We start from the raw sequence: 12,002 nt of genomic DNA on the forward strand, positions 1-12,002 counted from the left end.
TCAGGTCATCATCCCCGGGTCCTGGGATTGAGTCTCGCATCAGGTTCCTTGCTCAGCCAGGAGTCTGCTTCTCCCTCTGCCTGCCACTCCCCCTGCTTGTGCTCAGTCTCTCTCCTGACAAATGAATGACTGGAATCTTAATTTAAAAAAAAAGATTTTTTTAATTGTTTAAGTAGACTCCACTCCCATTGTGGAGCCCAGTGTGGGGTTTGAACGCACGGCCCGGAGATCATGACTCAAGCTGAAATCAAGAATCAGATGCTTAACCGACTGGAAGCCATCCAGGTGCCCGAAGATTTTATTTCTAAGTAGTCTCTACACCCAGTGTGGGGCTCAAACTCCCAACCCTGGAATCAAGAGTCAGTTGCATGCTCTCAGTAAGGTGCCTCCATGCTAAGGTATTTAGGAGTAAAGATCCACAACGTCTGCAGTTTACTTTCAAATGGTTCCCCCCAAAACATAACACACACATATACAGATAAAACAAATTTGGCAAAATGTTAAGTTTTCGAATCTAGGTGAAATGTTCATTTTTATTATTTCAACTACTATGTATATTGTGAAATTTTTAAAATAGAAGTTGTCAGCTTAATGAATTAGGATCACATTCATACTCACATTTATTGCCTCGGACAGCATAAGCTAGCTTCAGTTCAGGGTAAAATTTGCCCATCTGCTCAATCACTTTTCCCGTTTGAAGGGCGAGCTCATAAGTTGGGGAGAGGCACAGACACTGGCAGGGAGAGAGTGCAGAGTGAGCTCTCAAGGGCAGTGGGGAATCACCATCCTCCTCCAGCTGAGGCTGAAGAAGACCATGTAAATTAAAGTGCACGCCATTTGATTCTTTATGCTGCGAAGTCATAAGTTAGAATTTTTAAGAGTTAGAACTCTGGCTGGGTAAATGCCTTGAAAAGAGCTATTGGCCACAGGAATACAAAAACCCACATGTGAGCAAGGGTCTGAAATTCCAGGTGGAATTTACTCAGAAAGTTCTTGGAACTTTCCAAAGGATGATAGTTGTAGATGGAAGAAGTTTTTCCTGAAAGTAAAGTGCCAAGCCTGTCAGCAGTATCTCGGAACTGGCAAACCATGGAAAGGAAACAGGATGCATGTTGCTACTGGAAGATCAACCATATTGTTTGTGTTCGACAAGGGGTTCTGGTTTATGTAAAAAGTAATATGCGTCTTGGCTTTCAATCCATCAAATGTAATTTCTAGCTACACATTAGCAGAAAATGCAAATTCACCAAGCCCTTACCTGGGGGTATCTGTGTGCAGGTTCTACTTGGCTGAGCATGGCCAACACAAAGGCAGCTGTTTTACCAGTGCCAGACTGAGACTGGGCAATTAAGTTCTGTGGGCTGCACAAGAAAACAAACTGTTTAGGGGCTTAAATCACAAGTATCCTTTTAGTTAATACCAATGAAGAATAAATTAGTTTATGGAAGGAGGCTTTGATTTCTGCAGTAGTTACACATGCTAGCCCCACAAACACAAAGCACCACAGAGAGAAGACTGGTGGGATTTAAAGCACTCCGTATCTTTTATTCTCGACATGGCAGCCAGTGATTTCTTTTAAAATGTCAGCTCATGTCACTGCTCTGCTCAAAAGCCTTCCAGTCATTTCCCATTTCATTCAGAGTAAAAGTGAAAATCCTTCTGTGTTACAAGGTCCTACCTGATCTGGCTTCCTAGTACTCTGTTCTCAGCTCCTGCTACCTGCTCCCCTACCCACCCTACCACAAAGGCCTTGGTGCTGCCCTAAAAGCATGCCAGCCATGACCCTGTCCCAGGGTTTCTGTACTGGCTGTACTCTCCTGGGATAACTGTCACCAAATGACATGTCAACTCTCTCCTCTCCATGGCTGTGCTCACACATCACCTACTTGATGAGATCCTACCCTAAGCACTTGATTAAAATTGCAGCCTACTTTGAAATGCCTTAAAAAATGATGTATTAGTGAATAGATATGTGATAAAATACTGTAAAATGCTAGTGATAGCATTTAGATGGTGGGCATATGGGTGTTAACTACAAAATCCTTTCAACTTTGGGGCACCCAGATGGCTCAGTTAAGTGTCCAGCTCTTAATTTCGGCTCAGGTCATGACGTCAGGGTCGTGAGATCTAGCCCTGTGTGGGGCTCTGTGCTGGATATGGAGCCTGCTTAAGATTCTCTCTCTCCCTCTGCCCCTCCCCACCACTCTCTGTCTCTCTCTCAAAAAAAAAAAAAAAAAAAAAAAATCAACTTGGTTTTTTGACAATTTTCATAATATAATGCTGGGGGAAAATTGCAGTCTGTTTCCTTGGTATTCCTGGTCTCTCTTATTCTCTATTTTTCTCATTAGTATTTATCACTTTTTTTTTTAAGATTTTATTTATTCATTTCACACAGAGAGAGAGAGAGCACAAGCAGGGAGTCAGCAGGCAGAGGGAAAGGGAGCAGAAGACTCCCCCGCTGAGCAGGAAGCCCAGTGCGGGGCTCGATCCCAGGACCCCGGGATGATGACCCATGCCAAAGGCAGATGTTTAACCCACTGGGATACCCAGGCGCCCCAGTACTTACCACCTTTTTTAAAAACAGCTTTTAAGTGTACAATTCAGTGGCATTGATTACATTTACAACTTATTATCTAACACACTGTGTACTATATATTTTATTTATTTTTAATAAAAATAAATGATCTATACTCCAGACTAAGCTCCTTATAGGCAGGAATTTTGGTCTGCTTTGTTTACTAATGTTAACCAAGTGCCTAGAATAGTATCTGTTATATACCTGCACTAATACATATTTGTTAATGAAGAAAGGTACTAGATAATCTCTCAGGTCTCTTTTAACATTGATGATTTAAAAATTGAACATACTTAGAGGTGCATAAATGGAATATTCATTTGTTTCCCATTGGTCATTCGTATTTATAGATCTTAATGCTTTCATAGATGCTCAAAGTGTTAAGCTAAAGAGACATCATTCATCATGAAAAAAGTCATTATTATGACACAGAACAAAGAAAACTTCAAGAAAATACAGACCTAAAATATCTATTTTTAGACTGTATCAAAGGAGTTTCAGGATTTAGGATTATATATAGTACAACTTTACATAATATATAATGTAGGGATCAATTTTTATAAAAAGTTCCACATGCTCTTGAATCTTGCTCAAAATGTGGTCTGAAACTAGCAGCATCAGCATCACTTAGAAGCTTCTTAGAAATGGTGAACCTCAGTTGGACTGAAATGAGATTCTGTGTTTTAATAAATTCCTAGGAGACTTGCGCCTGTGAAAGTATGAAAAGCACTGCAGTACAAAACAACCTTAGTAATTACCCTCTTCTGGTCTCCCAGAACCCTGTTTGATTTTCGCGGACTATATTTGACACAATAAATTTTATATATCCATCTAACGAAAGCATGGTATATATGAATGATAAATGTTTATTTATCAACATAGAAAGATGATTATCTAATTTAATTTTTAAAAAGCATTTAAGATTTTATATGTTTCCATTTTTCTTAAAAAGGTATAAAGGGGTGCCTGGGTGGCTCAGTCAGTTAAGCCTCTGCCTTCAGCTGAGATCATGGTCCCAGGTTCCTGGGATTGGATCCCGCAGCGGGCTCCTTGCTCGGCAGGGAGCCTGCTTCTCCCTCTGCCTATTGCTTCCCCTGCTCGTGCTCTCACTCTCTCCCTCTGACAAATAAATAAATATTAAAAAAAAAAAGGTATAAGTATGTGACTTTATGAAAAAAAAAGTCTAGTAGAAGTCTCTAAATATTAGTATAGTGGGTGGGGGAAGATTACAATTTTTCTTTTTTTGTTCTCTAACTTTTCTAAAATAAGCATGTATTGCTAGTATAGTTTTTTAAAATAATAGGAGTTTTAAAAAATAGAAAATTAAAAATGGGATAGAGTTGTATCAGGACACATACGGCTCAGCAAGCATCAAAGGTAGTGCATTCTCTTGTATCTTGGATGGACGGTTGAAGCCCATGGCATAGACTCCCTGGAGAAGCTGTGGTTTCCTAGAAAAACAGTTAAAGATGAAAGTCACAGTCTCTTGTTGAGAAAAGAAGCCAAATATCTGAGGAACTTTTTTTCTCTTTCTTACTGTTGTTACATACAGTTTATTTACAACTAAAAATGCATGAATTGTGTACTTAGCACAATTCACATTACCTGGAAATTTTATTAATAGCCCAAAGCAGCTAAATTTTTTTATTAAACTTGTGTTAGCTAAAAAATGTTCTGCTGTGATAAATATATATATGTATTTATAGGCCTAGGGTCTCTATCTAACACAAAGGGGAGAGTCAGAAAGTAAAACACTCACAGCCGAAGCTCCTCAAAGGACTTCACTGAGTAGAGCGGGGAGTTTGGGTCCCGCTGCAGGACTTCCACCTGGTTTGTGTTATCCACAAGGTTGCTTCTGATCAGCTTGTTGAGTAAGGACTGGGCAGCTCTGTCCTCTGTCAGGAAAGAGAGCATAGAATTTTATTAAAAAAAATTTTTTTTGAGAGCAAAGAATTTTAATATACCATGAAATCCACCACGACCTCTGAATTCACTTGTCATTGGCATTTTAAGCACTAACATGTATTTATGCTAGGACTTCTAATTCAAGATATACCATAGTTTTGATTTATAAATAGAATTAAAATTGCTTTATTAAAGAGAAAGGTTTTGATACTGATATCATGCATTTGGGCCTCATACTCCTCTCCAGGACTCTATTCCAAACCCTCCTTTCCAGAGGTTATCTATTCTTCCTTTGTAAACCTAAGTATTTACTCCCCAATTTGTGCTCAATAGAAAACTGAAAATTATTAGTTTGGCTAACACATCACAACAATGGGAAAAAAAACCCCAGAAATTAGCAAAGTTTGTATCTTGATATCAAAAAGCTGTTTGTATGTTGTTATCCATGTTTAATATGTCCAAATAGCATTAACTTTAGTAGACAATGGGGATGCAACTTAAAATTTCTTTTATAATGCCATGTAAAAGATCATTCAGGGCACATTTCCTGCTGCTGCTGAAGTCCATCAGTTGTTCAAAGTAAAATTTCTCTAAAATGTAAACAGTGAGAATTCCTTCACCAACAACTATGTTCAGTGTTTATTAGCACTATGACTCCCATTAAAGTCAAGCCAAGTTGGGTATAAAAATGAAGCCATGTAACAATCTATTCTCTCAGGACTGTAAAACCTCATGGATATAGCTCTAGGCTGTTACCTTTCTCTTCTTCATCTGCCTTCTCTGCATTAGCATTGGTCTTGACAACAGCACCTTTATCAGACACAAAATGGCCGTCATTCAATATCACATCCCATACCCAACAGCTGAGACAATTCAAATTCTATGAGACACTAGAAATGTAAAGGCCTGGGGAGCAGAAAAATAAATGAGGAAACCAAGCCACAGATAAAAGCATTTTATTGTTCTTAAACAAAGGTATGAAACAATTTTGCTTATATTTCAGTTCTTTCCTATTCTGCATCCTCTCATGGTACATCAAATACTAACGGGACTTTCCCTCATAGCATCAATATTTCTGAAATGTTGTAGGAAGATGATCATAGCAGGCAATGACCACAAACCACCTTGATGCTCATACATACTTCATCAGTATATGAACACTATAATGCCATTAAGATTCTATGTATGTAAATTGTTGTTTAATAGAGATGTATATTCAAACAACATTGTAGGTATGAAAAAATTACAGAAAAAGACTGTAAATGAATTTGGGATGAGGTAAATGTTACTCTCCCCCCCATAATATTATGTACATCAACAAAAATTTAATGGAAATCTTGGATTTTGAATAGATAGGATTTCAGAATGACAGTAGGTTAATTCTCAGGTTGCTCATACTTTGGCTATTGTATATTCTCATGGTCAGCAATAAATTTGATAATATGTAAGTCAATTAGACATCCTCATGCTTATTTGAAGCACAATACAAAACAAAACAATCCAGTTTAGTTCCCAAATCAAATCACTGCCAGTATCTGCCAGTCCCCTGCTTGGTACATATATAATATTTTTTTCCCAGACAGTTACTATGTCAAAGTAGAAATACTAAAGGAAATCACATTTGTTTTCAAACTAGCTTTTACTCACCATTGGCATCTGGTTTGATTTTCTCTTCCTTAAGATGCAAGTTGCTCAACTAAATGGAGAATATGGGGGGAGGAGGGAAAGTGTCAGGAAAATCACTTAAAAGATTTTGAATCAACAGAGTCTCCCCAGTGAAGCTGGGGAGAAATGAGCCATTCTCAAGACCTATTCATTAAGTTCTGCGGGGCTCCTTTTGTCGACTAAATATTTGAGTGAGAATAAACAAAATTTCCCATAAACATAGCAGTAGAAAAAAACTGGTTACACAAATGACTCAAAATCCACACTTCCTAATTACAGTCCCTAGAGAAAATTGTAATCTATGAGTTTGCTTAATGCCTGATTACAAAGACGCTCTCAGTAGAATACCATTTGTCATTCTCTCATATTTCAAACAAGAGGAAATTTAAAAGATACTGGAAAATACAGTCACACTTCAGCCAGAGACATCGAGGTGTGTGGGGGGTTGGGGTGGGGGGGAGGGCTGCAGCACAAAGCGTGTAAAGCATCTGGGGCTAGGAATCCGTTACGTTGCATGCTATGTTTGAGCTACAGGACCACAACATGCTGACATGCACCCGCATTTCAGGTTGCCTTGTTTTTTGCCTTGTGATGGAAGTCTAGGATTTTAAACTGAGAACAGCCTGGGGCATCGTGGCACACTGTGTAATCAAAATACCTAGCGTTCTGAAGTCGGAATACAAAGGAAGGGACAGAGCAAAGAGACATTTCCAAGAAAGAATTATTAAGACTTTGATTTGTGAACAGTGAATTAGGCATATCCTGGCGGGACTTACCTCCTCTATTAGAATGAAAATACCCTTTTATTTGTCAGTTATACCTCAAAAGCTAGGGGAAAAAGAAAATACCTTGAAGACAAGAATATTTTTATTTTTAATTGATCTTTGGATCTAGCACAAAGCAGGTAATATCAGGGGCTCAGGACTCCATCTACGGAAGGGTAAGAATGAAAATGGCTACTTCTTAAAGCACCACCTACACTGGTTCTTTATGTTTTTGAGGTTCATTCTGTCTTTCCTCTAAGTCCAGGAAAGGAGAAAGGCAAGAGAGGAATGAAACAAATGTTTGTTTTAATGGGTGGTTAGTTGGGATGGAGGAACCGCACTTCTGTGTACTGACAAAGGAGTTTCTGGTGTCTCTGCTTCGGTGTTAGGGGAGGAAGAAGTAGGGGGAACACACTGGAGAGACTGGCAAGAAAGGAAACTGGCAAAAAAAGGAAATCCTCATAAAGCAGTAAAAATCCTTCATTAATTCCACATGGTAGCAAACACACTAACAGACAATGAATATGAAGCAACCAGCGCAGTGCATGATATCCAGCAGGGGTTCAATATATTTTAGTCTTCTCTAAAACTTCTCCACATCCTACCAACAAATCCTGTTTAAGTGTAGTTTAGGTCTATTGAGAGGGAGAGGGAGAGACATCGTGGGGCTGGGGGCAGAGAGACAGACAAACATACAGACAGACTCCCTGACCTTCTGGCAATATTTAAACAGTAAAGTTAAGAGTACTCCTAGGGTGATAAATGCTAGCTAAAACAAACGACAGGATGGAGGTATAAATGAGTTAATGAAGTATAAATGAGTTACAAACATCTATTACTGTAAAACATTTTAATACTCAGTGATAAAAAGGGCAAACCATTCTGTTCAAACTGAAGTTAACAGGGTAAATAAAGTAACAGTTAAAGTAACTAATATGCAATATGTAGTAAAGTTGGTAGCAACAATGTAAGTGAAACCAAGAGATGTTTTGATTACAATGTATCAGGATTCTGAAGCGTTTCCAGCGGAATCTAAAAACAAACTCAGCCCTCACTTGGCTGTAAGGACCTCAAAGCCTGTAAAGCAGAGACAGCGAAGTCTGTATTACCCAGTGCAGTGTCAGGGAACTGAACGCTGAAACTTATCTTGAAAGTAAACTTATATTGAAAGTACAGTTAGATACCTTCTTTTGCTCTATTTACTTAGACCAAAAAGGAGAAACAAGTTTCTCTTGCAACTTCATCAGAAACCATTTTGAAATTAACCAAAAGGCACAAAAGCAAAAACATCCACTTTGTAATACCCACATTTTCAAGGCCTTTAATATTTTAGTTTTTAAGATATGTTAAAATAATTGCAAACTCTACAGTTAAACACTGAATTTTATTCAAAAGCTACTTAAGAAAGGATTCTTGAGACAAAAGATTTAGTGGTAAGTGAACTATACAGAATAGGGATTATCTTTGGCAAAATGGTGAAATAGAGGGCACAGAGTAGAGTCATACTCCTCAGTTTTCTTATCTGTTTGCCCTCCTCTAAAAAGAAATCTCCCAACAGAACAGGGGGGAACAAAGAGAGGAGCCACTGGGGGATGAGAAAATAAATATAAATAGAATCTAGTATTTTCTTATCTAAAATAAATAAGGAATGAAGCTTAATGAATATTTAAAATACAGTAACCTTGCACTACACACAACACCGTCACCTATGTCACACAATGTCCTCAGCGGGAGTTCCATAAGGCAGAGGGTAACAGAGGCATCTTTACTCATCTGCTCAGTTTTGGAATATTGTGATCTAATTTACCTGTGCATGGTTAAGTAGATTCACAAAACTTATCCAGGTTCCACTATCTAATCCATACAATATGGACAAGTAATTTAAAAGATTCCTACAGGGGTCCCTGAGTGGCTCAGTTGGTTAAGCATCTGCCCTCCACTCAGGTCATGATCCCAGGATCCTGGGTCTGAGTCCCTGCTCAGCGGGAGCCCTGCTTCTCCCTCTCCCCCCGCCCCTCTCGCTCTCTCCAAAATAAATAAGAGCTTTTTAAAAAGTTTTAAAAAAATAAAAGATTCCTGCAAAGGAACTGTGATTTATAGATAATAACAACAATTGCTATTACTTACATAGCACTTAAAACAGGCATGTCCATAACTCAATGAGGTAGGTATTATGATTATCTCCATTTTACAGATGTGGAAGCCGAGGCACAGAAAGATTAAGCAATTTGCCCAAAGTCATATAACTAGGAAATGATGGACTTAGAATACAAATCCTAGACTGTCTGGCTATAAAGGCTAAGGTTTTAACCTCTGCACAATGGTGCCTGTCATAGATAATACCAATCTCATAGAAAATAATCATTTTAAGGATGATACAATGGTGCATCCACTTTGGAAAAGTCTGACAGTTCCTCAAAAGTTAAACATAGAGTTATTATATAATCTAACAATGCCACTTCTAGGTGTGTATACACAAGAGATTTGAAAATGTCCACACAGAAACTTGTACATGAATAATCCTAGCAACACTATTCATAATAACCAAAAAGTAGAAACAATCCAAATGCTCATCAATGGACACTGATGAATGGATAAACGTGATCTATCTAGACAATGGAATATTATTTGGATAGAAAGGAATGACACTTACTGCAACATGGACAAACTTTGAAAACATGCTACGTGAAAGCAGCCAGACACAACAGACCACATATTGTATGATTCAACTTATATGAAATATCCAGAATAGGCAAATCTAAAGAAACAGAAAACAAATCAGCAGTTGCCAGAGAAGGGTGGGAAGAAGGGAGTGACAGCAAAAGTTGGAGGGAACTTTTGGAGGTGGTGGAAATGTTCCGTATCTTGATTGTGGTGGTGGCTACACAATTGAATGCCTTTGTCAAAATTCACAGAACAAGGGTGAGTTTTACTATATGTAAATTATACCTCAATAAACTTGAATTAAAAACGGCCAGTCTAAGAGATCCAACAGTCAACTAGTAAGAATTCTTGAAAGAGGGCAAAGAAAAAACAAAGGGGGAAATATCAACAATGAAATTTTTTAGGAAAATTTCTCATAACTTAAGGACGAGAATTTTCCAGATTGAAAGGACCCACCCAGGGGCACCTGGCTGGCTCAGTCGGAAGAGCATGCAAATCTTGATCTTGGGGTCGTGAGTTTGAGCCCCACACTGGGTGTAGAGTTTACTTAAAAATAAAATCTTAAGAGAAAGAAAGAAAGAAAGAAAGAAAGAAAGAAAGAGAAAAAGAGAGAGAAAGAACCCACCCAGTGCCCAGCAAAATGGATAGAAACAGACCCATACCAAGACTCATTATCATGAATTTTCTGTACACTGGAAACAAACAGAAGATTCTTCAGGCTTACAAAGGGAAAAACAGGTCACATCAGGAATCAGAATGGTTTCAGACATCTCAATAACCAATAAAGAAGTCTAAAAGGCAATGAAACAATGCCTTTAAAATTTGGTAGGAAATTAATTTCCAACCTACAGCTCTACACCCAGCCATAATACTATCCAAATGATTGGGCAAAATAAGGTATTTCCAGGAATGCAATAGTATCTTAAAAACAAACAAAAAACTTCTGATACACCTTCAGAAAGTTGATGGGTAGTTTCACCAAATCAATAAAGATGAAGAGAGGGGATCCAGAAAGGAGGGGATCCCCAGAATGAAGGTGAGGGGAATCTGCCCTGTTCCCCTCCAGTTCCTGAAATGAGTTCTGCTCTAAGCAAAGGGAGAACTAGTCCAATATGAAGCAGACTAAAAGATGTGGGGGAAATATAATACTTTTTTTAACTGAAGATTTTATTTACTTAGCGCAGGGGGAGAAGCAGGGGGGAAAGATAGAATCTTAAGCAGACTACACACTGAGTGCACATCCTCATGTGGAGATCGATCTCACCATCCCAAGATCATGACCTGAGCTGAAATCAAGAGTCAGACGTTTAAATGACTGAGCCACCCAGGTGCTCCAAATTAATACTTAATGTGTCTGAACATCCTGAGATAAACTAAACAATTAGCAAAGAGTTTGAGGTTGAGTTGGTGGTAAGTAAAAAAAACATGAAACAAAAATGCAAGGCAATTATAAATTCCAAGGAAAAACAAAGTTTTATAGGAAAGTAAAAGTATTCATAAGTTACAAATAATATAACATGAAATACTGATCTAACTAAAATTACAATATAATGAAAAGGTAGGGAATGGGAAAGTGTGCATGTGTGGTGGAGAAAAGATGGAGGAAAGAATCAAAATCGGTAAATACCTAAAATTGAAAATTCAAAAACTAGCAAAGCAAACATGCTATTTAGAGAACGAGGAGGTCAATGATGTAAATTAGCTTTAAGAGAAGTATTAGTTGTCTCTGAGGAGGAAAAAATTGATGGGTGGTGGAACCAGTTTTTAAAACTATTTGACTCATCAAATTATGTGCATATAATTTATTATCAGTTATATAAAAAATTAGACAAAGTCCTTGTTCTCAAAAAATTCACAGAAATAAGCACCAGCAGAAGTAGGTTCAAAGCATTATCGGAACTTGAGTGTTTAGGTGGAAGGAATTAATTCTACATAGTCATTTTTTTTTAAGATTTTATATATTTATTTGACAGAGACAGCCAGCGAGAGAGAGGGAACATAAGCAGGCTCCTAGCGAGAAGCCTGATGAGGGGCTTGATCTCAGAACCCTGGGATCACGCCCTGAGCCGAAGGCAGACGCTTAACGACTGCGCCACCGAGGCGCCCCTACATAGTCATCTTTAAGTCATATCTTGGTTACTGTGTGTGAGGCCCAGAACAAAGTAAGGTGATCAGAAGAGGATTTACTTACTGACTACTCGGCCTACAGAGTCGATCATTCATCATCAGTAAGCAAGCAAGGAAGTACACAAAGATGAGTAAGCCACGGTCCCAGAGCCCAGGAAGCTCAGAATCCAGAGGTGGGAAATGACACAAAGGTGATTATAATCCAAGTGGAGAGAGTGCATTCTACAATCAGTCTTGATTCCAGGAAGACAGGCGTCTGGGCTCTTTATCCATAGGAGCACTCACCTGTTCTTATGTGACCC

At 38.4% G+C, this 12,002-nt stretch overlaps 1 protein-coding gene across 2 annotated transcripts in view; it reads right to left on the minus strand.

Moving 5' to 3' along the window:
• The window catches only part of LOC103673567 (ATP-dependent RNA helicase DDX19B), a 45,578-nt gene that overhangs the window by 33,215 nt on the left and 361 nt on the right, over positions 1 to 12,002 (minus strand). For both annotated transcript variants that reach the window (XR_005835627.1, XM_008702349.2), the window contains exons 2-7: positions 6,128 to 6,176; positions 5,237 to 5,290; positions 4,335 to 4,470; positions 3,934 to 4,026; positions 1,259 to 1,361; positions 619 to 733 (exon numbers count right to left, since the gene is read on the minus strand). Coding sequence is in view for 1 of the 2 variants with exons in the window: in XM_008702349.2 (XP_008700571.2) it covers positions 619 to 733; positions 1,259 to 1,361; positions 3,934 to 4,026; positions 4,335 to 4,470; positions 5,237 to 5,290; positions 6,128 to 6,176 (550 nt within the window). In the remaining variant the exon portion in view is untranslated. The remainder of the gene's footprint in view (positions 1 to 618; positions 734 to 1,258; positions 1,362 to 3,933; positions 4,027 to 4,334; positions 4,471 to 5,236; positions 5,291 to 6,127; positions 6,177 to 12,002) is intronic.

This window comes from Ursus maritimus, unplaced genomic scaffold (genome assembly GCF_017311325.1).
Source record: "Ursus maritimus isolate PB19 unplaced genomic scaffold, ASM1731132v1 scaffold_19, whole genome shotgun sequence".
NCBI classification, from domain to species: Eukaryota; Metazoa; Chordata; class Mammalia; order Carnivora; family Ursidae; genus Ursus; species Ursus maritimus.